General features: G+C 45.3%; 2 protein-coding genes across 2 annotated transcripts in view; both read right to left on the bottom strand.

The window, feature by feature from the left end:
• The window catches only part of LOC132766384 (zinc finger protein ZFP2-like), a 37,379-nt gene extending 21,674 nt beyond the window's left edge, over positions 1-15,705 (bottom strand). The window contains exons 1-2 of the mRNA XM_067463270.1: positions 15,637-15,705; positions 1,532-7,901 (exon numbers count right to left, since the gene is read on the bottom strand). Coding sequence (XP_067319371.1) covers positions 5,795-7,612 — 1,818 coding nt within the window. The 5' untranslated portion in view covers positions 7,613-7,901; positions 15,637-15,705 and the 3' untranslated portion in view covers positions 1,532-5,794. Of the gene's footprint in view, positions 7,902-15,636 lie in introns of the transcript that reaches the window.
• LOC137095993 (zinc finger protein ZFP2-like) overlaps positions 1-27,334 on the bottom strand; it is a 146,353-nt gene that overhangs the window by 59,028 nt on the left and 59,991 nt on the right. The gene's annotated exons all lie outside the window — the stretch shown is intronic.

Raw genomic sequence — 27,334 nt, 5'->3', positions numbered from 1 at the left:
CTCCCTTTTCCCTTCCTTCCTTTTTCTTTCCTTCCTCCCTTTCCCCCTTCTTTCCTTTTCCCTTCCTTCCTCCCTTTTTTCCTTCCTTCCTTCCTTTTTTCCTTCCTCCCTCCCTTTCCCCCTTTTTCCTTTCCCCCTCCTTCCTCCCTTTCCCCCTTCTTTCCTATTCCCTTCCTTCCTCCCTTTCCCTTCCTTCCTCCCTTTCCCCCTTCTTTCCTTTTCCCTTCCTTCCTCCCTTTCCCTTCCTTCCTCACTTTTTCCTTCTTTCCTTTTCCCTTCCTTCCTCCCTTTTCCCTTCCTTCCTTCATCCCTTTTTTCCTTTTCCCTTCCTCCCTTTTTTCCTTCTTTCCTTTTCCCTTCCTCCCTTTTTCTCCTTCTTTCCTTTTCCCATCCTTCCTCCTTTTTCCTTCCTTCCTTCCTTTTTCCTTTTTCCCTTCCTTCCTTCCTCCCTCCCTCCCTCCCTCCCTCCCTCCCTTCCTCCCTTACTTCAGTCCTCCCCCCCCCCTCCTGGGAGTCCATCACCCAGAATCCCCGACCTTGGCTCAAGGCAGCTGAGGCTTCTGGGAGTTGAAGTGAGCAAGGGGGAGGGCTGGGGCCTGGGAATCCCCGCTGCAGAGAGTGGAGGTAATGCCCCTCTTGGACTACAACTCCCACCGTCCCTGCAGAAAGGCCTGGCACCAGGGCTGGGGATGCTGGGAGTTGGAGTCCCAGAGGAGGCGACTCCGAAAGCCTGAAGGCAAAGCCCCTTTTCCTCATGGCATCCTAAATATCCTGTCTATGTGTGTGTGGAAAGGAACAGGGACCGCCCGCCTGCCCTGGCTTGACCATATTCAGCTCACTTTGAATGGCAGCTCTTGGTCGAGGATGTCTTGACCCTGTTGGGAATGGGACCCAAGAGAGCCAATGCCCACAACCCTTATTGCTGCTGTTGGATTGTAGAGAAGTGTTCGGGATCCACATGGTCTTAGGCAGAGAGGACACGCGTGCTGGTGGGTGGCCTTTGCTTCTTCCAGAATTGGACCCAGGGTCATTCCAGGGGAGGTCTAACCAAGGCAGGACAGAGAGGCACCATGGCTTCCCTCCATCCGAACACTAGACTCCGTTGGATGCAGCCCAGAATCCCATTGGCTTTTTCAGCTGCTGCATCACACGCTTGGCTCATGTTCGCCCGTGAGAGCCCAGAGAGAGGAGAGATCTGTGGCCTGGAAGGAAAGGCAGGCGGAAGGGAGAATGGCAGAGAGGGGCGGGAGGATGGATCATGTCAATTCCCTGTTAAGATCGAAATAAGAATGAAAGAGGGGAGGGGGAGATGACTGATAAAGGTGAGACCCCTCTTCCCATCATCAAGGCCAAAAGGGAGGTCACAAGATGGGAGGCTCTTCAAGCCTTCTCTAGTAATGTTTATCTATGATCCTGTTGCTTCCTGTTTCCTGTCTGTATGTTCTGGTATGCAGCTTCCTAAACGGATGTAGCATACTTTATTTAAAAAAAAACGATTCTTATCCAAAGACAAAAAACAAAACAAAGCATGTTTACACAAATTAGTTTTGGTATTTATTTATTTTTATACAAATTATAATTTTGGTACTTTTAAAAAAAGTACTACTTAACAAATGTAAAGTGAAGGACACACACCTTGCACAATAAGAGCGAAACTAACAGACAACAAACACTAGTCTACAAACCTCTCACTCACTATATGATTTTAATCTCTGTTCCTTTAAATGCTGTTCTATACTTCATCCATTTAGTTAATTTGTCCTTCTCGACTAATTCATGAATCTTCATAAGCCGTTGTCATCACTCTTTTGTCTTCCATTCTCTGCAGTTAGGGAGATGTGCTGTGCATCCTAATGAACCCTTTGCCAAAGGTGGTGATGAAAGAGTATAAAATAGAAAGCAACAGACATCTATGTATCAATGTATAAGTGTTAAGCTGTTCAATAACTAAACCAATTATAACACTGATATCATACACAGTAAGAGCATTATTGTATCAGTACCATGGGCAAAATCTATAGAAGCATCAGTTATTCAATCAAGAAAAACATCCATAATAAACATTTTCAAATGCGAGCAAAAATCCACGGAGAAGTCTCCCCTTAGAGAGATACAGGTCAATTACAGAAAACAAGAGAGATCTAATCGTTTAACCCACCTGGGGAAATGGTATATAACCTGAATGTCCAAAAGACCTCTCTCTGAAGGAAATTCTTTTAAAGTCTTGATGGGGTTGTGTGGTTACCTTTTTTAAAAAGCACAAAATCTGAAGCTAGTGTGTGTGTGTGGGATTTTTCACTGAAATGGGAATAAAGAGTAGAGCCAATGGCTTTATTTCTAATGCAGGATTATGTTCAAGAATTCTAATTTTTAAAGGTCTGGAGGTCATGCCTACATATAGCAGTGAACATGGACCTTGTATGACATACATCACTTTCTCTGTATTGCAGTTGGTGAAACTACAAAGTTGTATGTTGAGTTGCATTGTGTGGTGTGAGAACTGTTTTACTTTAAGAGATTGAATGCAATATGCACAGTGCCCGCAACTCGTGTGGCCCCTAAGATTAGATTTACTGATAGTACAGAGCAGTGGTTCTCAACCTGGGGTCCCCAGATGTTTTTGGCCTACAACTCCCAGAAATCCCTGCAAGTTTACCAGCTGTTAGGATTTCTGGGAGTTGAAGGCCAAAAACATCAGGTTGAGAACCACTGGTATAGGGGGTTGTGAAGTCAGATCTGATCGTCATATCCCTAAGATTCTGGGTTCGTTTGTTGGCTATCATTGGTACATTCGTGCGTCCTGGAGTGTCACTGACCAAACGTCAGTGCTTTCTAATTATTTTCCTGATGTGTGGAAAATATGTGGTTAACCTAAGTGGCCATATAATACGGTCATTAGGTTTCCTCACCATATCACTTAGTAAATCATTTCTATCTGTGGACTTAACTTTTCTAAAAGCAGTATTGATGATACTTGTGGGGTGTCCTTTTTCTTTGAATTGTTTCTCAGAAGTAATGACCTCTGGTGTGACCTCCTCGGGGGGCAGTGGTGTTTTCGTTTTAATCTCATAAGTGTGGCATAGGGTAAGCTGGTGTTTAAACGATGATGGTGGCATTTATTTATCGTGCAGGAGCGAACCAAACAGTTGTGTTGCATTAAAAAAAACAATCAAGCAAAGAAAAACAAACAAAGCACAAAGTTTGCAAACTTGGCATTCTCTTAAATGTCCTTTGATCAGTAGCTGGCCACTTGGGGGGACATGAGAGAAGGCTCCCCACAGGATTGCAAGACATCTGGGCGTCCCCTGGGCAACATCTTTGCAGACAGCTAATTCTCTCATTCCAGAAGCGTCCAGAAGCAACTTGCAGCATTATGGTGGTAGATGTTGCAATGCATGATGGAATTTTATCTGTGGATTTTCTTATTGCCTTTCTTCTATACCATGACATCTAGAAAGTTTATATTTGTATGGCTATGGTTACCAGTGAATTTGATGTTATCATGTATTGTGTTAAGCCAAGTACTAAAGAAGATTGCAGATTCTTTTGATTTTCTAATTAAAAAAATATCATCAATAAACCTGCCATCGTATAGAATATCCGGCAAAAAATGTTTTTTGTATCATTTAAGATGTGGGTTTCTTCCGAATTTGAAATAAAAAGATTTCCCACTGAAGCGGCCAAAGGACTTCCCATTGCGACACCAAAAATCTGTAGATAGTATTGGGTTTTAAATCTGAAAAAATTATATTCCAGGACAATGTCTAACAAATCCATTAAAATATGAGAAGCTGGTGTTTGGGGCTCACATATGTTAGTAATTCCAAAATTATTGTTCTAGTTCGATCTAATGGTATGTTGGAATATAATGATGTTATATCCAGAGTCATTAAGATGGATTGTGGTGGTATGGTAAGGTCCTCTATGATCTTTATGAAATGTTTAGTATCTTTAATATAAGACTACACGAGGGGTACAAATGGTTGTAAATAATAACCCAAAAACTGCTCTAGGGGTTCCAGGATGGAGGAAGAGTCGGATACAATTCGTCTCCCTGGGGGAGGCATGTTTCCTTTGTGTATTTTAGGTGGAACATAAAACACTGGAATTCTGGGATTCTTGTTTGGCAGAAATTCAAATTACTGATCTGAGATGCATCCTAAAGTGAGTCCTTCCTCACATACTGTTCAGATGAAAAAACGTATTTTGTCTGTAGGATCCTTAGGGATAGATTTATAGAAAGAAGTGTCTCCTGGGTGTCTCTCTACCTCTTTGATGTAATCCGTTTCGTATAATGGAACTACTGCTCCTCCTTTATCTGCCTTCTTCCAGATGTATCCTTTCATGTTGGCCAATCGTTTTATGGTATTCATTTCTATGGATGCCATGTTGGAATGGGTGTAGATTTTGGTCCGGGACAGTTTCTCAATGTCTCTTTCAACCACCTTTTCAAATGCCCTGATGGTTATATTATCCGTGTGGAAAAAAATACTTTTGGGTTTAAAATCATTAAACAGCCTCAAATACAGAAAAGGGGTTCACTCTAAGCAGCGATAAGTACACACAAAGCAAGACTCATGGTCTCACATTCCAGAGCCTTCCCGGTATAAAGCCCGAGGTTTAGTAAACAAACACAAGATAAGCCCAGACCATATTTACTTACAAGTCTTCAGTCCGGCTTTTTTACAATGTCAGGAACGAATATAGAACATACTGCAAGTCGCTTCTGGTGTGAGAGAATTGGACGTCTACAAAGACATTGCCCAGGGAATGCCCAAATGTGTTCCCATCCTGCTGGGAGGCTTCTCTTGTGTCACCTCACGGGGAAGCTAGGGCTGACAGATGGGAGCTCTCTCTGTCTTGCGGATTCAAACCACCAAACTTCAAGTCAGCAGTTCAGCCAGCACAAGGGTTTAACTCATTGCACCAGTCCTGCTAAAATAATACAATTGCAGCAACACAGTCGGAGTCAGGAGCAAGAAGAAAGGTTACAGTCCAAGAGTCACATGCCAGGAGTTCATACAACAGAGCTAATAAAATAACAAGCAGGAAATCAAGAGTACAAAGCGAATTCAGAGTCCCAAAGTCAAGCCAGAAAGTCAGGGATACAAACAAAGTTCTGGTTCATAAATGAAACCAGAAGTCAGTCCAGAATGTATAATCAACTATTCAGGACACAACAAAGTCCAGAAAAGGGTGACAGGTACATGGCTAGAGGTCAAAATTTTAACCGAGGGGCAACAGAGCCAAGACGGGAGACGAGGGTATGAAGAGATGACATCATCTGCTACGAAAGAGCTCTTCTTTTTCAGAACCCTTTTCTCCAGAGATTTCAGCTGCTGCTCCTTTCAGCAAACCTCCACAGATCACCCTAGAAGCCTGTGATGGGTTTCTTATGGAGGAGGCAAGGGGAACCCCTTCGGAGCTTGCTGGAATACGGAGAAAAATCCCCTTCTGAGTGAGACCTGCTCCCAGTAGCCGTCGACCAAGGCCACACAAACTAGTCCATGGTATAGAGAGAGAGAGAGAGAGAGAGAGAGCCAGGTGCCAGCCTTCCTCTGTCATTCCAATATTTTTTGAAAGAGAGCTCAGAAACTGAAAGGCAGGTCTCCTCTAGCGGCGCATGAGTTCAGTGATGTTTATTGTATGCTGAACATCCCCTAAAGCTCTTCCCACATTCCGTGCATTTATATGGCTTCTCTACTATGTGGCTCCTTTGAAAGCAATGTAGATAGATTTGGAAGGAATCGAGATAGTTACTCTGCCTGAAACTTTCTCCACATTTTATGCACTTCTATGGCTTTTCTACTGTGTGAGACAATTGATGGGAACGTAGATTGCCACTCTGACTGAAGCTCTTTCCATATTCCATGCATTTATGTGGCTTCTCCCCTGTGTGGATCCTTTGATGGGAACGTAGATTGCCACTGCCACTAAAGCTTTCTCCGCATTCCATGCATTTATATGGCTTCTCCCCTGTGTGCTTCCTTAGATGGGACCGTAGATGGCCACTCCTACTGAAGCTCTTTCCACATTCCATGCATTTATGTGGTTTTTCCCCTGTGTGGATCCTTTGATGGGACCGTAGACAGTCACTCCGACTGAAGCTTTCTCCACATTCTATGCATTTATGTGGCTTCTCCCCTGTGTGGATCCTTTGATGGATATGCAGATTTGAACTCTGACTGAAGCTCTTTCCACATTCCATGCATTTATATGGCTTCTCCCCTGTGTGGGTCCTTTGATGGGTACGTAGATTGCTACTCCGACTGAAGCTTTCTCCACATTCCATGCATTTATGTGGTTTTTCCCCTGTGTGTGTCCTTTGATGGGAACGTAGATGGCCACTCCAACTGAAGCTTTCTCCACATTCCATGCATTTATGTGGCTTCTCCCCTGTGTGCGTCCTTTGATGGGAACGTAGAGTGTCACTCCGACTAAAGCTCTTTCCACATTCCATGCATTTATGTGGTTTTTCCCCTGTGTGTGTCCTTTGATGGGAACGTAGATGGCCACTCCAACTGAAGCTTTCTCCACATTCCATGCATTTATTTGGCTTCTCCCCTGTGTGCGTCCTTTGATGGGAATGTAGAGTGCCACTCCGACTAAAGCTCTTTCCACATTCCATGCATTTATGTGGCTTCTTCCCTGTGTGGATACTTTGATGGGACCGTAGAGTGCCACTATGACTGAAGCTGTCTCCACATTCCATGCATTTATGTGGCTTCTCCCCTGTGTGCGTCCTTTGATGGGCACGCAGATTGCTACTGTGACTGAAGCTCGTTCCACATTCCATGCATATATGTGGCTTCTCCCCTGTGTGTGTCCTTTGATGGGAACGTAGATGGTCAGTCCGACTGAAGCTCTTTCCACATTCCATACATTTATATGGCTTCTCCCCTGTGTGTGTCTTTTGATGGGAACATAGATGGCCACTCTCACTGAAGCTTTCTCCACGTTCCATACATTTATATGGCTTCTCCCTTGTGTGCGTCCTTTGATGCGAACGTAGAGTGCCTCTCTCACTGAAGCTTTCTCCACATTCCATACATTTATATGGCTTCTCCCCTGTGTGAGTCCTTTGATGAGCACGCAGACTGCCACTCTGACAGAAGCTCTTTCCACATTCCATACATTTATGTGGCTTCTCCCCTGTATGTATCCTTTTATGGGCACGCAGATTGCTACTCTGACTGAAGCTCTTTCCACATTCCATGCATTGATATGGCTTCTCCCCTGTGTGGATCCTTTGATGGGAACACAGACTATCACTACGACTGAAGCTTTCTCCACATTCCACGCATCTATGTAGCTTCTCCCCTGTGTGCGTCCTTTGATGGGAACGTAGATGGCCACTCTGACTGAAGCTTTCTCCACATTCTATGCATTTATGCGGCTTCTCCCCTGTGTGGATCCTCTGATGGGAATGTAGAGCACCACTCTGACTGAAGCTCTTTCCACATTCCATGCATTGATATGGCTTCTCCCCTGTGTGCGTCCGTTCATGTACAGTAAGAGAACTTTCCCAATCAAATTGTTTTCCACACTCCATACACTGATGTAACTTCTCCCCTGTGTCTGATCTAGGATAGGGAGGTAGAGGGCTTGCCATTCTTTTACATTTATAATTCAAATATGATGCCAGGGGTTCAGAGATATAACCTCGTGAACAGCAGTTTTTGTATTGCTGTAGCCTTCTGCTTGGTTTCCCAAGCCTCTCTTTTTACAGCAAAATCTTATTTCCCCCCTTAACAGCACAGTTATGCAGCCTCAAATATATTTTTCTGGTACTTATTTTTTCTTGTTGACATTGCTGTGTATCTTGAAGTCACTTTAGACTTTAGCACTCCTCAGGCAAAACTCTCACAAGGTGTTCTTCGCAGAACTTGTTCCGAAGTTACCTGCCAGAGAAATGAGAGGAAAATATCTTCAGGAGTTGAACAGGGAAAGATCTCATGTAACACGAAGAGGAAGTCTAGTGCTGTAGCAAACCAAGAGGAAGAGGGACGGTGCCCAGTACCACGTGACAAATACTTTAACACTTTCTCAACAATAAACAATTCTTCCTCAGGTACAAAGGGGACGGTGCCCCAAGATTCTCTGTGTGCGATTTCTTACACTGCAAGGTGTTCAGGGAGGGGCCCCTATAATTCTCAGCCGAGGGGTCCTGGACTTCTCTCAACTACAAACTCTAGAATCCTGCAGGAAACAGACACAGGATTTCCAAGGGGAAGCAGGCTTTTCTTCTCTTTGAAAAGCCATACACTTAACTTTTCTGAGGCTGCAGGGATGCTTCCTCCGCGTGGCTTTTTGGGCCTTCTCCTTTTGAGTCCACCCTCCCCTCCTGTCTTTGCCGGCCCCTCTGCCCTCCTCTTCCTGCCTCTAGAAGGCATTGACATCCTTCCCGCCCTTCCTTTGCTCATGAATGCGGAGCGGTGGATGTGTTGCAGCCACCCCAGGCTTCATGTATTACCTCTAACTCCAAAGTGTGATGTGTCTGTTTTGAAAAATGTGTTTCTTAAAAACATGAGTTTCTGTTCCCAAAACACAGTTGTTCAGGTTTTACTATTTTAATCTTTTCTTATTAATGTTTTATGAGTTGTACTTCATTTTAAAGGAAAGGCATGATAATGCAGACCTGGAGACTGGAATTGCATTACCCTCTGCACCAGGTGGGCTTTGGAGAGGAGGGCATCCCATCATGGGGAGAGGGCAGATGAGCAGGCCCTCTTAGTTTCCATGGGTGCTCATATTTATACAGACTTCATTTCCATGTAACATTGCTTTTATCTGCGCCCTCTCTTTTTATACATCATTTCCTTTAAAAGTGGGGGAAAGGAAAACAGAAAAATGGGGGGGGGGAGGGGAGGGGGAAGGAAAATAGGTGACCTCCGGTCTCTTCCAATCTAATAACGAAGAAAGCTAATATGATACGCTTCACCCTCTAGACCTCTCTGTATTTCCTCTTTTCTCATATTACAATTATATTTTCTTTTAAAATCTTTATTCCCAAAATCTTTTCCTCACCTGTTATCTCTCTTAAGAATACTTTAAGAACTCATATAAATAGAAGAGGTGAGAGCGGGCATCCCTGCGTGGTCCCTTTTTGAATTTCACGTGGCTTACCTAGGCTTCCATTTGCAATCCCTTGTGCCGTCTGTCTAGTGCCGTGGCTCCCAACCTTTTTTTGGCCAGGGACCACTCTCCAACATTAGTACCAAAAGGGTTACAAACCAGTTTTTGGTCAACATTAGATTTGGTTTGGCGATTTAGGGTGTTGATTCAGAAAATTGTACTGGAGAGAACACATCAACTCTACTTTCTGATACAGAACATATGCCATCCAGTATTCGCCATCTGCTAGTCACAAGAAATACAATATGTAGATTTGATATATGGTTTGAATGGAATTGAATGAAAGAATGAATGAGTGAGTTAATAACTTTAAGGCCCACAATGACTAAATCATTAACTACCCAGGGCAACAGACACGATGGCTCTGGAACGTCCCCTTCTCAAGTAGCCGAGCTAAACCTGCTCTTTGGTTCAACGAGGATCTGGCAGCGATGAAGCGAATGAAGAGGAGACTCGAGTGCGTGTGGCGTTCAGAGCCTAGTGAGTCAAATCCACAAGATATAAATACTAAACTGAATCAAATACAGAATTCTGAAAACCGAATTGGTTGAACCTGGATCTCTCTTCTCTTCGCTCTTCAAGGGGCTCAAAATGGGGGACACATTTCAGGAACTCAAGGAAAGGGATCGTTCCCAGAGCGAAGCGCAAACAAGGCTGACTGATGTCAAAGCATGCAAAAATTATTCTGCAAGTCGTTCATGCAATTTGACAGCCCAAACCTCCTCCAAACTCTCAAAACATAGCGTGTGACTAGCACCGTGCAAGTGCCCAGATTTTTCTTGACACACACACATCTATCTATGAATATGTTTGTTTGAAGGGAGGGAGGAGAGAGAGAAGGGAAGAAAGGGAGGAAGGGCAGAAGGAAGAGCGGAAGGGAGGGAGGAGGAGCAGAATTGTGGAAGAAAGGCAGGGATGAAGGAAGGGAAGAAAGGAGGGAGGGAAGAATGAAGTAAGGAAGGAGGGAGAGAAGGAAGAAAGGGAGGAAGGAAAGGAGTTGCCAATGACACAGACAGCGCAAGCCTCGGTCGCAGAAGAGCTGACATCTGTAAAGCACATCTGTGAAGGGAGGAAGGAAGGGATGAAGGCAGGAATGAAGCAAGGAAAGAGGGAGAGAAGGAAGAAAGGAAGGAGCAAGGAAGGAAGGGATGAAGGGAGGAATTAAGTAAGGAAGGGAGGAGAGAATGAAAAAAGGTAGGGAGGGAAAGAAGGGGAGAAGAAAGGGATGGAGGGAGAGAAGGGAAGTAAGGGATGAAGGGAGGAATGAAGTAAGGAAGAGGGGAGAGAATGAAGAAAGGGAGGGAGGGAGAGAAGGAAGGAAGGGATCAAGGAAGGAACAGCGGCAGTAAGAGAGGAAGGGTGGGATGAAGGGAGGAATGCAGTAAGGAAGGGACGAGGAAGGGAGGGAGGGAGTTAGAGAAGGGAAGAAAGAAAGAGCGGAAGGAAGGGATGATGGGAGGAAAGAAGTAAGGAAGGACGAGGAAGGGAGGGAGGGGGAGGGAGAGAAGGGAAGAAAGGGATGAAGGGAGCAAGGAAGGAAGAATGGAAGGAAGAGAGGAAGGAAGAGATGAAGGGAGGAAAGATGTAAGGTGGGAGGGAGAGTGGCACTCATCAACCAGAGGTTCCCAGAAGACATCACAGCTCTGCTTCACCATTGCCTCACCACCAGCTATTTTCAGTGGGACAATGAATTCTACGAACAGAAAGATGGAGTAGCAATGGGGAGCCCTCTCAGCCCGGTCATAGCTAACTTCTACATGGAACACTTTGAAAAACAAGCCCTGGAGACAGCAACCAAAAAGCCCACGATATGGTTCAGATACGTGGATGACACCTTCACCATTTGGAGCCATGGAGAAGAAGAACTCAACAGGTTCCTGGAACATCTTAACAGCATCCACCCAAACATCCAGTTCTCATGGAAAAAGAAAATGAAGGAAGACTGCCTTTTCTAGATGTCCTGGTCATCTGTAAACCAGATCAACAATTGGGTCACACCGTCTACAGAAAACCCACACACACACAAATAGAGATCTACATCAAAACTCCAACCATCACCCAAGTCAAAAAAGAAGCCCCATTAAAGCCTTGGCAGACCATGCAAAAAGAATCTGCGAACGCCACCTCCTCCAAGATGAACTGAACCACCTCAACTGGGCTCTCCAGGCCAAGGGAGACTCCACCTCAGACATCAGAAGAGCTGCAAGACCACCAAGAAGAAGCCATGAGAGTAAAGATGAAGATCCACCCTGAGGAAAAGTGTTCTTGCCATACATCAAGGGAACACTGACCGCATAGGGAAGCTGATGTGGAAACACAACATACAAACCACCTACAGACCCATCAAGAAAATCCAACAAATGCTCCGTTCAGCAAAGGACAAGAGAGATCCTCTCACCTCTGCAGGAGTCTACCATTGTATACCATGCAGCTGTGGACAAGTCTACATAGGCCCAGACACGAATCAAGGAACATGAAAGGCACTGCAGACTACTTCAACCAGAGAAGTCAGCCACAGCAGAGCATCTGATGAACCAACCTGGACACAGCATATTATTTGAGAACACAGAAATGCTGGACCACTCTCACAACCACCATGTCAGACTACATAGAGAAGCCACTGAAATCCACAAGAAGCATGTGGACAATTTCAACAGAAAGGAAGAGACCATGAAAATGAACAAAATCTGGCTACCAGTATTAAAAAACTCTAAAATTACAACAGCAAAACAACAGAGAGTAAACAATCAGGCACATCAAATCACCTCTCAAAAAACATTCCCCCAGGCACCTCCAAGCCATTAAATGCTAATCAAGGTGGTCAGTTGAAACATTCACACCTAGCTGCAGCAAACAAAAGCCCTTGTCCCACCCTGGTCATTCCACAGATATATAAACCCATTGTCCTACTTCCAAACAGACCTCACGACCTTTGACATCAGCCTAGACATCAGCAGAATTTTCCTATAAAAGACAGTCTAATAATGCTCAAATTGTATTATATTATTATTATTATTATTATTATTATTACTGCGCTTTTGTATACCGCTGTTTCTCAGCCTACATTGGCGACTCAACGCGGTTTACAACACTACAATAGTCAACAATATTCAATATAAAAAGCATAAAAACACATACATAATATACAATATTGGGCCACCAATATCGAACCAATGCATCTCTTAAATAAAAACGCAGTCCAATTTCATCGTCTGTGATTACCAGTCCTTGATCATCAGATTCATTGCACCGAGTTAACCGAATGCTTGTTTGAACATCCATGTCTTCAGTCTTTTTCGAAACACCATCAGCGAGGGGGCTGAAATTGTGACCGACCTGAGGAGTCTGTCCACCCGCCATGCTCTGCTCCATGGGAAGGAGAGAGATAGTGTACCTATGGAAAGTGGCAGATTTGCAAGGGAGCAGTCTGGTCACTTTGGGGCTTCGTTCTCAAGGGAAGAGGAAGAAGGAAGGCGCTTTTGGAGTCTTGGATTTTGTGCAGGGAGTCAGGTTCTGCTGTATGGAAAACACAGATCTGGTCCTTGGCATTGTTCTTAGGGAAGAAGTTTTGGCATTTCGAAGTTTTGGGGTTATGGAAGTTATGGAACGCTACGTTGGCCGGCTGGAGGAAATCAGGGTCTGGCCTAAGAGGGAGAAAAGGCTATGGTAACATTTGAATGCCTGAGGATGAATGCGTGTACATGTGGCGTTAATGTTGAGTGAAAATGCAATTCCCCTTTGTTTGTTTGTTAACCAATGTAATTGTACATCCAATGTAGTTGCATAGAATATGTCCAATGTCATTCTTTGTCTAAACGTTTTTCTGTAATCTGATCTACCCTCCCACACTGGAAATTGCAGTAAAAAGAACCTATCCTTCAAAGTCACTGAAAAGTCATTCATGACAGATGAAGGGAGGAATGAAGTAAGGAAAAGAGGGAGAGAAGGAAGAAAGGGAGGAGGGAAGGGAGCAAGGAAGGAACAGCAGAAGGAAGAGAGGAAAGAAGAGATGAAGGCAGGAATGAAGTAAGGAAAGAGGGAGAGAAGGAAGAAAGGGAGGAGGGAAGGGAGCAAGGAAGGAACAGCAGAAGGAAGAGAGGAAAGAAGAGATGAAGGCAGGAATGAAGTAAGGAAAGGGGGAGAGAAGGAAGAAAGGGAGGAAGGAAAGGGACAAGGAAGGAAGAGAGGAAAGAAGAGATGAAGGCAGGAATGAAGTAAGGAAAGAGGGAGAGAAGGAAGAAAGGGAGGAGGGAAGGGAGCAAGGAAGGAACAGCAGAAGGAAGAGAGGAAAGAAGAGATGAAGGCAGGAATGAAGTAAGGAAAGGGGGAGAGAAGGAAGAAAGGAAGGAAAGGGACAAGGAAGGAAGAGAGGAAAGAAGAGATGAAGGCAGGAATGAAGTAAGGAAAGAGGGAGAGAAGGAAGAAAGGGAGGAGGGAAGGGAGCAAGGAAGGAACAGCAGAAGGAAGAGAGGAAAGAAGAGATGAAGGCAGGAATGAAGTAAGGAAAGAGGGAGAGAAGGAAGAAAGGGAGGAGGGAAGGGAGCAAGGAAGGAACAGCAGAAGGAAGAGAGGAAAGAAGAGATGAAGGCAGGAATGAAGTAAGGAAAGGGGGAGAGAAGGAAGAAAGGGAGGAGGGAAGGGAGCAAGGAAGGAACAGCAGAAGGAAGAGAGGAAAGAAGAGATGAAGGCAGGAATGAAGTAAGGAAAGGGGGAGAGAAGGAAGAAAGGAAGGAAAGGGACAAGGAAGGAAGAGAGGAAAGAAGAGATGAAGGCAGGAATGAAGTAAGGAAAGAGGGAGAGAAGGAAGAAAGGGAGGAGGGAAGGGAGCAAGGAAGGAACAGCAGAAGGAAGAGAGGAAAGAAGAGATGAAGGCAGGAATGAAGTAAGGAAAGAGGGAGAGAAGGAGGGAAGGGAGCAAGGAAGGAAGAGCAGAAGGAGGAGAGGAAAGAAGAGATGAAGGCAAGAATGAAGTAAGGAAAGGAGGAAGGAAAGGAACAAGGAAGGAAGAGGAAAGAAGAGATGAAGGCAGGAATGAAGTAAGGAAAGAGGGAGAGAAGGAAGAAAGGGAGGAGGGAAGGGAGCAAGGAAGGAACAGCAGAAGGAAGAGAGGAAAGAAGAGATGAAGGCAGGTATGAAGTAAGGAAAGAGGGAGAGAAGGAAGAAAGGGAGGAAGGAAGGGAGCAAGGAAGAAAGAGAGGAAAGAAAAGATGAAGGCAGGAATGAAGTAAGGAAAGAGGGAGAGAAGGAAGAAAGGGAGGAAGGAAAGGAGCAAGGAAGAGCAGAAGGAAGAGAGGAAGGGAGGAATTAAGTAAGGAAGGGAGGAGAGAAGGAAGAAAGGGAGGGAAAGAAGTGAAGAAGAAAGGGAGGGAGGGGGAGAAGGGAAGTAAGGGATGAAGGGAGGAATGAAGTAAGGAAGTGGGGAGAGAATGAAGAAAGGGAGGGAAGGAAGGAAGGGATGAAGGAAGGGATGGAGGAAGGAAGAGCGGCAGGAAGAGAGGAAGGGTGGGATGAAGGGAGGAATGCAGTAAAGAAGGAAAGGAGTTAGAGAAGGGAAGAAACGGATGAAGGAAGAGTGGAAGGAAGGGATGAAGGAAGGAAAGAAGTAAGGAAGGAGGGAGAGAAGGAAGAAAGGGTGCAAGGAAGGGAGGGAGGGAGATAGGGAGAGAAGAGAAGGAAGAGATGAAGGAAGGGAACAAGGAAGGAAGAGAAGGAGGAAGGGATGAAGGGAGGAATTAAGGAAGGAAGGAAGGAGAGAAGAAAAGGAGGGGGGAGAGAGGAGGAAAGAAAGGGAGGAAGGAAGGGATGAAGTGAGGAAGAAGGGAGAGAAGGAAAGAAGGGAGGAAGAAGGAAATAAAAGAAAGGGAAGGAAGTAAGGAAGGGAGAGAATGATGACACAAGCAGTGCAAGCCTCCTCCCAGAGGACCTGCCTTCCCTCAAGCTCACTCTGGAAGGAAAGGAGCCCTCTTTCCAGAGAGTGTGTGCCCAGCCCTGAGTTCCCTTGACGGACACACGTCTGCCTGCCTGCCTGTCCATCTCTCTCTCTCTCTCTCTGCCTGCCTCGAGGTGTGTTTGTGGGCGAGGGATTATGCCTGACCGGCTCCCTCTTCCAGAGCCCACGGGGACCCCCCCCCCATCCCCCGCTCCCTCCCTCGGGACCCCCTTTGCGCCCAGGTTTGGGGAGGGAGGGAGGGAGGGAGGGAGGAGGTGGGCTGCGGGTTGGGCCTCCTCCGCCCACAGCTAGGCCTCTGCCAGGCCAGGACCCAGGCTGACCCAGGCAGGAGAACCCCAGGCAGGCCCCAAGGGGAGGCTCCTCCTCCCTCCCTCCCTCCCGAGGGGGCCCCCCTTCCTTCCTTCCTTCCTCCCTCCCTCCCTCCCTCCCTCCCTCCCTCCCTTCCTTCCTTCCTTCCTTCCTTCCTTCCTTCCTTCCTTCCTTCACAGGCCTCCTTGGGCCTCCTCCTCCTCCTCCTCCGGAGGGAATCTCACCCTCGCGAGTCGCCCTACCTTCCACTCCACCTAGGAAACGTGGCTGCCTCTCCCTCCTTGGCTAGGCCCAACCGGAAGCAGCGCCGCTCCCACTTCCGCCGCGGAGGCCTCCCTCCCTCCCCCCTTCCCTCTGTCAACAACGGCCTGGCCGTGACGTCACCCCGGAGGCCTACTTCCGCCCGGCGCTGTCATGGCGGGAGGAGGAGGAGGCGTGTGTGCCCAAAGAGGGGTGGGGCTTGGCCTTAAAGGAGCCGCCGGGCTGCAGGAAGGAGGCTGGGAAACAGAGCTAGGCTGCAGTTCCTCTCCTTCCTGGCCCAGCCTGGGCAAGGGTCCCTGCGGAGGGAGAGGGAGGGAGGGCTGGCCATGCTGGGGGCGCCGGAGAGGCCAGGGCCCGGGCAGGGGGGGTTGGGACCTCAGGGAGGGAGGGAGGGAGGCTCCTCTCTCTCTCTCTCTCTCTCTCTGGCGGAGGGCCAATGGTTCAGAAACGCTCCTAAACACAACATGCATCCCTGGGTTGTTGCTGTGAATGGTCTTCCGGGCTGCCTGGCCAGGTTCCAGAAGCACTCTCTCCTGACACTTCCCCTCCATCTCTCTCTGGCTGAAGGCATCCTCAGAAGTTGGGAGGGAGGCTTGTGGGAATCGGGGAATCGTGTGGGGTCTACTTGCATCCCTGTGGAGGGATACCCAGGTGGGAGGAAGAAAGAAAGAACTCTTGTCTGTTTCAATTGACCACCACCATTACCATTGAATGGCCTTGCAGGTCCAAAGCCTGGCTGCTTCTTGCCTGGCTTCCCACAGTTATATTAACCCCACTTGCCTCACCCCTCCGAGGATGCCTGCCATAGACAGGTGTGGGTGGGAATGCTTCTGGAACATGGCCACGCAGCCCGGAAGACTCACAGCAACACAGAGATTCCGGCTATGAAAGCCTTCAACTACAAAATGCAGAATATCAATGGCTGTTAATGTGAAAACTCAGTGAATGCAAAACCAGAGACTCCGTGGCCAGGACTTGAGTTTCCTCTGGGTGAGAAGAGGCCTCTCCCTTTCCAGGAGACCTTCTCTCGTGGCCTGGCCAGGCTCTGAGTGCTCAGGAGACGAGGAAGGGGATGCGGGGAGAGACCCAGGGCCCAGAGTCCCACCATTTGGAAGCCCATGAAAGCCTCAAGAGGACCTGGCAAGGGAACCCCAAACCTTCAAGAATTGTATTGAATTCTATTTTGGGGTCTGCTGTATTCAGAGTGTCTCAAATGTATGGTGAAGACCCCTGGTCCCCTTCCCTTCTATGTACATCCAACCCTGGGAACGGAGAGTCCTCTACCCTCAGTAAATATCCCTCTCGTGATCTCCCAGCCTAGACATGGAATCCCTTTGGTGTGAGAGTGACAGATAGACAATCCCTTTATCAGTAGGGATGTTTTGCACTGTTTACCTGGCCAGGTGTGTCCAGAGGTCTAGGATTCCCACAGATGCAAAGGCTAAGCAAAGGTGAATAAATGAGCCTTTTGAGTGGGTACCTGACCCTCTGGCTCTGTGGCAGGATCACCTTTTGTCTTCCGTTCCTGGCACTGTTGCCTTCTTCGGAATGAGACATGAAGTCAATCAGGGAATCACCTGCACACCCACGCCCTCTCCCTCCTCTGTTTTGCCCCCTCCGCAGGGTGTCCTCGCAACGGAATGGACCTTCAAACCCTCCAAGAATCGGCCGTTCTTCCTGCCATGGGGAACCTCTCCTTCCCATTGTGATGCCAACGGGATCTCCACCAATCATGGCATGAATCCCAGCTGTCTCATTTCACAGCCAATCAGGAGGGAGGCGTGGGAGGTCTGAATGGCTGTGAAATTGTACTGAAAGTCATGGTTTTCTCTGCAAAGGTGCGCTTGTGCATCATCGAGTGGTAACTCGGTACTTGCCTCCATTTTGGCCAAAGTGTGATGAACTTCTGTGGTTGGCCTTCAATCCCAAATGACTTTGTTCTCTGTCCTGTCCGATCTGACTTAGTGGAACCTCACCAGGTCCCTTCGTTTATTGGGGGCTGTTTTTAAGTATAAGTAATTGTTTTATATGCTTGTGGTTTTCTCTTTCGTTGCATTGTATGTTTATTTTTTGTGTTGTTCCAGGCACATTGTGTTGTATGTAAGCCACCCCCCAGTCCCAAAAAATCATAGAATCAAAGAGTTGGAAGAGACCTCTTGGGCCATCATCCAGTCCAACCCCATTCTGCCAAGAAGCAGGAATATTGCATCCAAATCACCCCTGACAGATGGCCATCCGGCCTCTGCTTAAAAGCTTCCAAAGAAGGAGCCTCCACCACACTCCGAGGCAGAGAGTTCCACTGCTGAACGGCTCTCACAGTCAGGAAGTTCTTCCTCATGTTCAGATGGAATCTCCTCTCTTGTAGTTTGAAGCCATTGTTCCCTTGCGTCCTAGTCTCCAGGGAAGCAGAAAACAAGCTTGCTCCCTCCTCCTCCCTGTGGCTTCCTCTCACATATTTATACATGGCTATCATATCTCCTTTCAGCCTTCTCTTCTTCAGGCTAAACATGCCCAGCTCCTTAAGCCGCTCCTCATAGGGCTTGTTCTCCAGACCCATGATCATTTTAGTCGCTCTCCTCTGGACACATTCCAGCTTGTCAATATCTCTCTTGAATTGTGGTGCCCAGAATTGGACACAATATTCCAGGTGTGGTCCAACCAAAGCGGAATAGAGGGGTAGCATTACTTCCTTAGATCTAGACACTATGCTTCTCTTGATGCAGGCCAAAATCCCATTGGCTTTTTTTGCCGCCACATCACATTGTTGGCTCATGTTTAACTTGTTGTCCACGAGGACTCCAAGATCTTTTTCACACGTACTGCTCTCGAGCCAGGCGTCCCCCATTCTGTATCTTTGCATTTCATTATTTCTGTCAAAGTGGAGTATCTTGCATTTGTCACTGTTGAACTTCATTTTGTTAGTTTTGGCCATTCATCTCTCTAATCTGTCAAGATCGTTTTGAATACTGCTCCTGTCCTCTGGAGTATTGGCTATCCCTCCCAATTTGGTGTCGTCTGCGAACTTGATGATCCTGCCTTCTAGCCCTTCATCTAAGTCATTAATAAAGATGTTGAACAGGACCGGGCCCAGGGGGGAACCCTGCTTGTGGCACTCCACTCGTCACTTCTTTCCAAGATAAAGAGGAAGCATTGGTGAGCACTCTCTGGGTTCGTCCATTTAACCAATTCCAGATCCACTTCAACGTAGTTTTGCCTAGCCCACATTGGACCAGTTTCCCTGCCAGAAGGTCATGGGGGACCTTGTCAAAGAAGGCCTTACTGAAATCCAGACATGCTCCATCCACGGCATTCCCCGCATCTACCCAGCTTGTAACTCTATCAAAAAAAGAGATCAGATGAGTCTGGCATGACTTGTTTTTGATAAATCCATGTTGACTATTAGCGATGACCGCATTTGTTTCTAAGTGTTTGCAGACCACTTCCTTGACAATCTTTTCCAGAATCTTGCCTGGTATCGACGTGAGGCTGACCGGACGGTAGTTGTTTGGATCATCCTTTTTCCCCTTTTTGAAGATTGGGACCACATTTATTTAGTTATTTATTTACTTTATTTTTATACCGCATTTTTCAGCCTAATTCGGCGACTCAATGCGGTTTGGCTCTCCTCCAATCTGCTGGAACTTCTCCCGTTCTCCAAGAACTCTCAAAGTTTGGGTATCAGCCAGCACGTGAACGACTTAAATCTAGAAACAATTTTCTAAGATCTACAGAGATACCCGCTGGAACACCTCAGCAAGCGAGAGTCCAAAAGCGGCACACTCAAACCCAGAACCTCAACCAACGGTTGATACCAAATGAGAGACTCCCCCCTGAGCACACAGAAAACTGGGCCACTTGGAAGGTGCTGAACAGACTGCGCTCTGGCCCCACGAGATGCAGAGCCAACCTTCAGAAATGGGGCCACAGAGTGGAATCCTCAACATGCGAGTGTGGAGAGGAGCAAACCACAGACCACCTGCTGCAATGCAACCTGAGCCCTGCCACATGATGCACAATGGAGGACCTTCTTGCGGCAACACCAGAAGCACTCCAAGGGGCCAGCTACAGGTCAAAGGACATTGAATCATCTACCAAACTCACAAATTTTGTATTTTGTCTGTTTGTTTGCTTTGCTCTGTTAGAAATGTAATATAATGGACTGGTTGCCCTGACACGACAAATAAATAAATAAATCCCAAATAGATTCCTGCAGTGCACTCCTTGTTGGGGGGCCTTTGAAGACTGTTCGGAAGCTTCAAATAGTCCAATCGGCGGCAGCTAGATTGCTCGCCAGTCTGCGACCGAGCACAACTCAACGTGCTGGCTTTAGCCTATAAAGCCCTGAGGTCTTTCTGTGGGGAAAAAGTCATGGGACCTGGAGTCCAAAGAAATAACTTTGGACTAATAATGTAATAACACAGGAATCTTTATTACATTTTGGACACTGTTATGCACGTGCTATCCAAAAAAAGATGGTTCTCAACTGTGTTCAAAAGTAGGGGGCCGTGGCGCTTCGATTGATTGATTGATTGATTGATTGATCGTGCCAGGGCAACCAGTCAGTTCTATGCCTGGGGGACATGAGAGAAGCCTCCTCGCAGGATTGCAAGACATCCAGGCGTCCCCTGGGCAACGTCTTCGTAGACGGCTGATTCTCTCGCCACAGAAGCGACCAGCATGCAAGCAGGTGCTTCGATTCTAAAGTCACTTCTGGATTTTTGCATAAAACATTCAAAACTTTCCAAAATTTCAGAAGTGATTTGTTAATGGCAGATGTGCATGCGCAATAGGGGAAAAACGGCAGAATGTGGGGGAAACTTCAGGGGCTTCTCTCTCCCTCGTTTTTGAGCGATCCTGATGAAACAGTGGCACAACACATCCTCCGCTGTTAGCATACCAAATTTCAGAATGTTTAGATGATACGCTGAATTTTAGGAATTTTAAGAAAGAATTTAGGAAATACATTAAAAACAAAAGAGCAACAACAGACCTCACTACCTCTGAGGATGCTTGCCATAGATGCAGGCGAATGCCTCTAGAACATGGCCATACAGCCCGAAGAAACCCACAAGAACCTAGTGATTCCAGCCATGAAAGCCTTCGACAATACAAAGAGCAACCTCCTTGAATTGTTTAGGGAATGACATAAGGTAACGGGATCCGTCCCCCCAACTTCCAGGCATATTCATACATCTACCCATTTATGGTAATTTTGCAACGTTCCTCTCTCATATTAACCAAAAGAAGAAACCAATTATCAACCAATTCCTCATTTTCATAGATTCCTACAGTTGGAGGAAAACCCCAAGGACCATCTGGTCCAACTTCCTTCTTCCTGGCAGAAGGGGGCACCACCACAACCACTGACAGTTGGCCAATTGGCCATGGACTAGGGCATGATGGGAGTTATAGCACTTGGAACCCATTTGGATATCAAAAACACCCGAATTTACTTCCGGCATCTGAAAGATCCCAATGGAAACAGACATGCTTAGTTAATATATAACTGATCAGAAGTGACAAGTACATTTTAAAGTGGTGGCAGATATTCAATGCATATTTTCCTTGTTTCTTTCTAAATCCTCAGCAGGGATTCCCAAACTGGATTCCTTCAGGATTTCTTGGACTTCAACACTCAAAAGCCTCAGCTGCCTTGGTCCAAGATCAGGGATTTTGGGACACGGAGTCCCCAGGAGGTGGAAGGCCAGGCCTTGGGAAGGGGGGCTCCTGAGATGGGACAATGCTTCCATGGCAGAACAGCTCTTCCCATCAGGAAATGCTTCCTACAGTTTAGGTGGAAGGTTCTTTCCTGCAACGTGAATCAGTTGTGTCATATCTTAGTCTCCAGAGCAGCAGGAACAACTGGCCCTTTTTTCCTCAATGGGACATCCTTCCAAATATTGGCTCTCCTGTCCTCTCGGCCTTTTTCCTCCTCCAAACTAAACATCCCCAGCTCCCTCAGCCATTCCCTATCGCCCTTCTCTGGAGAGATTCTAGCGTCTCAAAATCTTGCTGGAATGGTGCTGCCCAGAACAGAACGCAGGGTGATTCCAGGGGAGGCCTGATCCACGTCTAGAAGAGAGTCCACGAAAACTTCCACTAAAACCCTCACGCTCCCATTGGGACAGCCTCGAATCACACTGGCTTTTTAAACTGATGTAGCACACCTTATTTTTTTTTTTAAAAAAGACAATTTTTATCCAAAGACAAAAAACAAAAACAAAGCATGTTGATACAAATTACAAATTTGGTCTTTAATGTTCTTTACACAAATTATAATTTTGGTACTGTTATTAAAAAGTCCTACATTCTTTGTCTTCCATTCTCTGCAGTTAGGGAGATGTGCTGTGTCTCCTCATGGACCCTTGGCCATTAAACAGTACAAAACAACCAATATCTATGGATCAATGTGTTAAGTTGTTCAATCACTCAATCAATTATAACACTAAATTACACAATGCATACATTACATACAATAAGATTATTATTGTCTCAACACCAGGGGCAAAATCTATATAAACATCAATTGTTCAATCAAGAAAAACATCTATAACAAACATTAAGCAGTAAGTTCTCATTCACAACATGCTGTGAGTTCTCAACCAGAAGTCAGTCCAGAATTTATAATCAACTATTCCGAATACAACGAAGTCCAGAAAAGGGTGACAGGGACATGGCTAGAGGCCAAAATTCTAACCGAGGGGCAACAGAGCCAAGACGTGAGACGAGGGTATGAAGAGATGACCTTCTCGGCTACCAAAGAGCTCTTCTTTTTCAGAACCCTTTTCTCCAGAGATCTCAGCTGCTGCTCCTTTCAGCAAACCTCCACAGATCACCCTAGAAGCTTGTGATGGGTTTCTTATGGAGGAGGCGAGGGGAACCCCTTCGGAGTGTGGCAGCAGCTAAATAGAAAAATAATTATAACTTAATGAAATTAATGAAATCTTACCTTAAAAAGGGATTCTTAATAGAGTGAAGAAGGAATTCTGGTGGTGATTCTCTGGTGGGAGGGAAAATGACAGATGTTGTGGAGGACAGGAAGGCTGGAGGCCTAATCTTATGTCAATATTTGAATAGGCCAGGAGCTATTTGTGGAAGGTTATAAGGGTTGCTGCCAAGTACAACTTTGATAATTATTAATCTAAAGGAGAAGCAAACATCTGAAGATATGGTATAACAGCGCCACCTCCTGTCTAGTTGAAGTAAATAGCAGACAAAATGAAATATACCTTTTTAAATGGATCAAATGTATTGGGAAGATAATTAAGGAGGATTAATAAGGGAAATGCTTGCTTTTAATGAGTTAAAGATACAGAGATGAAGATGTGTGGAATCATATAATATGATGTGTGAAGAAATATGAAGTTATGATTCAGTTTAATGGTTCAATGTAAATCAATGTAACTCGTCTGGGAGCGAGGTCAGATGATGTAAGGGGAAAGTTGTGGAAAACATAATATTTTGCCAACAAGTGTTCTTGCCAACAAATGTTCTTGGCCACGATTCGAGGACAAACTGATTAGATTGTGTAAATGTCAAATGTATATACGCATGTGCGAACTGGATAATTTTGCCTATAAATACTGGATGGTTTGGATCAGTATTTGGTACCTCACCAGCCAGATTGAAGCTGAGGTGCCCTTACCCGGGTAAGCATTAAAATTCTGTGAACTTGCAAAGCTGTCTCTGTCTCTTCCTTCTCCTCTTTCTCCTGGAATTTCTTGGGGACCCTCGCTCCCCGCTACAAAATGGCGCCCAACGTGGGGCTGGAGAAAAGGAAGAAGGAAAGGTAAGCTTTTGGAAGCTGGTGCCTCTCACTCGAGGGCTGGACAAGGCATGGATCAGGGGAGACGAAAAAGGGTACCCATAAGAAAAATCGCCTCCACTGGCCTGTTCCTTCGCTGGCTCCTTGACTGAGAGGGCATTGGGAATTATCAGCTGCAGTTCCAGAAAAAGGGAAAAGCTAGCTTTTTTTAAGGTATAGGCATTTGTGGATATGCCTGAAGAAACAGTTTTGGGGGAACATTTTTCCAAAAGAGGTACTGCAGACCTCAAGAAGGAAAACCCCCTGAGTGTTGCGTTCGCCGCAGAAGGCGCACTCTTAGGTTGGGAAAAAGTGCACTTTGAAAAGGGAAAATTGTTATGTTGATCCTATGTGTTGTGTATTGTGGAATCTGGCTGTGTCTATATGCATTGTCCCTTCTAGCTGCTTTGCAACCGTATGTCTGTTTCTGTTTTTGCTTTGTCTCTTTGTTAAATGTCAGTATGTTCATAAAGAAAAGAAACAAATGGTTATAGGCTTCTGGGAAAAAGCCAAAAGAAAAGAAATGATGATGAAATGAGAAAAATAATGGAAAAAAAAAAAGGAAAAGAGAAAAGAAAAATATGTGAAATATGTGTCTGTCTTTTGGGAAAAGGGGAAAATGTCTGTATACATTCTCTGGAAAACTTGAATGTGTGTGTGATTAGAAAAAGAAAAAGAATGTGTGTAGCTGTTTGTGTTGTGAGAGAAATAATCTTTACAGGTTTCAAATAAAAGGAAGAAAAGGATAATTAAGGAAAACCTGGAACATATGATGGGGAAAGACCAAGTATGTGGGTAAGAGAAAGTCATCCAAGAAGAAAGTTAAGGTATGTGGAGAGAATGTTGAGAAAGCAAGGAAAAAGTAAGTCAGAAGAGCGAAATGGTTAATCACAGGAGAAGAACCAGAGTGTGTGATTACCATGTGGGAAAAGAGAGAATGAGAATGTAAAAGAAAGTCATACAGTAGTGATGAAATGTTAGTACAGAAGTAAAGAGGGATTAAAGATAATGAAAGAAAACTGTTGAGATGTGTGAGAAAGAAGTGTGAGAAGTGAATGATTAGATTCCCTTTTGAGAAGAAAATTGCAGTAAAGAGTAAATGAGTGTATGTATGGAATCAGTTTTGGGATGAGTAAGATTGGTGTGTGAGGTTGTGTGAGGTTGATTGTTTGCAAATGCCGGGTGAGATTGAAAAGGGAAAATTATGTGTTGAGAGTATTTAAGATGGCCACTTAAATGCCCTCACGGGGAGAGAAGAAATTGGGAAAATCTTTTGGGGAAAAAAATTGATATTAGTTGTGAAACTGTCTGAGAGAGAAAGTAGTGACAATTTGAGATGCATTTAAATTTAGAAGATTTTGTGGGGAGAGCTGTGATAGAGTGAATGTTGTGGGGTTGCTTTGCTAAAATACTGAGATGCTTTTTAAGGTTCAGAATGTTAAGAAATTGAATTGGCAAAGGAAGATAAACTGTTGCAATATGAGGTGGAAGTGAGGAGGATTAAGCATCAAGGAAAGAAGTACAGATTTTAAAAATGTTAATTAATTACCTGTTACAGTATCCCCCTGTTTTACCAGAAGATTTAAAGTGGATGAAAGATCCTGGGGAGTGTGACATCTGAGACAGGAGTGAAAGGGGTCTGCTACTTGATGAATCCCCACGGGTACGAGGAAGTAAAATTGTGGATGAGCTAAGCCTGCTTGAGAGAAGACTACACAGCAGAGGACCCTGACTTACAGCAAATAAATTTAAAAGTTGGATGATTGAATAAAGAACTAATTAAACCATACATAAATAAAATAAAGACATACACTTCAAAGACTTAAAACATAAGAATAAAGTTGCCCTGAATAGGAGAGAGACTTAGTTTTTGAAACTACAATCAAGCAAGAAGCAAGAAGAAAGAAGAGTAAATGGACTTTTTTGGTGACGGGGGTGTATTTGTGGGATTTCTGATTATTGTGGGGTTGATCTGGTTGGCTTACCGTTATAAGCATGTTTTATGGGGGAAAGCTTATTCGTTTTGGAATGTGGAATACTTATTACCTGATGATGTTGAGTGTAATTGTCCCAAAGTTAGTGCAGGGAGGATGGGAGCAGAACATATTCCACCAGATGATTCAGAACATAGCGAATGAGACAGAAGCTACTGACTGTTGGATTTGTAGTCATGGGCCTACTTCCCAGCGTGAGGGATGGCCACTTATGGTAGGAACATTATTAAGTCAAAAGGGATGGAGCGCTTTAAGGCCTCAAAATTATGAGATGACTGAAACTTTACTTGATCCAGGACAAGCTATAGTAACACATGCAGGGACTTCGCCAGAGGCCCCAGCTTGCATTATTTGGGAGAAAGATGAGAGATGGACCCAAGATAGAGACAACCCTCTCCACACACACCAAATAGAACTTGGTCATTATCCCAATTGTAATCTCCTTCTCCATGTATTCAAAACGGAGGCGTCTGAAGATATTAGCCTCTTAGCCCGTTTGGAACACTCAAGAAGGGTAAAAAGATCTGATGGAGTTGTTTCACCAGAATTGGGCACGCACATTAAACAGGCCCAGGCAAAAGTAGCCAGCAGGGGTCGTGATCCACCAAAGGCTCCTAGCAAAGGGCTGCCTCAGGGCCAGGGGGAACCACCTGTTGAAGGGCCACAGCAGAGTAGAGGAGAATCAAATCCTGCAAAAGTGGTAAAAGGGGTGGAAGCCCACCAGGAAGTGCCTAAATCGTTGGTAGCCAAGGGCGGCTTGTCTCAAGGATTGTATTGGATCTGTGGTCAATGGGCAGGAAAGATTCTACCGCCATTTTGGGAAGGAACGTGCACGATTGGCACTCTGATGTTAGCAGATGTGACAATATACCCAGAACAACAATCCCAGGTGACTTGGAGAAGGGAGCGTGAAGAACAGCGTTTGAAAAGAGCTTATGATGAAACACTTGGATATGATCCAGACCAAACTTATTTAAATGAGGGAGAAAGGCTGGGAGCCATCTTGTTCCCTGCTGCGGGCGTAGCTCTAAATATAAAACAGATTCGGAGACTCTCAGCTCAAGTGGAGAGGCTGGCGAACAAAACTGTGGCTGGAATAAGAGCTCTGCAGACAGAAGTTGATTCCTTGGCAGGGGTCCTGATGCAACACAAACTTGCTTTGGACTACCTATTGTCTGTAGAAGGAGGACTATGTTCTTTTCTAAATACCACGTGTTGCCACTATATAAACAAATCAGGAGAGATCGAATCTGATATAAATAAGATACAGAAAGTAGTATCTACCATCAGAATTGGATACGCCCCAAAGGGAGAGAGTGTTTTTGGCTGGTTAACTGATTGGTTGCCGAACTTCCAATGGTTAAAAGACCTCATCGTCGTAGGATTTGTTATCTTGATAATTGGTATTCTAATCATGTTCCTACTGCCTTGTGTGATTGCTTGCTTAAGAAATATGATTGAAAGAATTGTTACTGCGGCAAATGCCCGACATGGAAGTCAATTGAAACAACTTATGACTCTGGAGATAGAAGAGATGCAACAGTTATCCAGGGAAAATAAGGTGGTATAATCACTCTAAGGGTGTGACTCCGAAAAATGGTTTTCTTCATCACAAGATTTTGTGGGGTATGTGGCAGCAGCTAAATAGAAAAATAATTATAACTTAATGAAATTAATGAAATCTTACCTTAAAAAGGGATTCTTAATAGAGTGAAGAAGGAATTCTGGTGGTGATTCTCTGGTGGGAGGGAAAATGACAGATGTTGTGGAGGACAGGAAGGCTGGAGGCCTAATCTTATGTCAATATTTGAATAGGCCAGGAGCTATTTGTGGAAGGTTATAAGGGTTGCTGCCAAGTACAACTTTGATCATTATTAATCT

Source organism: Anolis sagrei, chromosome 2 (genome assembly GCF_037176765.1).
Source record: "Anolis sagrei isolate rAnoSag1 chromosome 2, rAnoSag1.mat, whole genome shotgun sequence".
NCBI classification, from domain to species: Eukaryota; Metazoa; Chordata; class Lepidosauria; order Squamata; family Dactyloidae; genus Anolis; species Anolis sagrei.
Note: the sequence above shows the minus strand (reverse complement) of the source record. Positions and strands in the feature narration are given on the sequence as shown.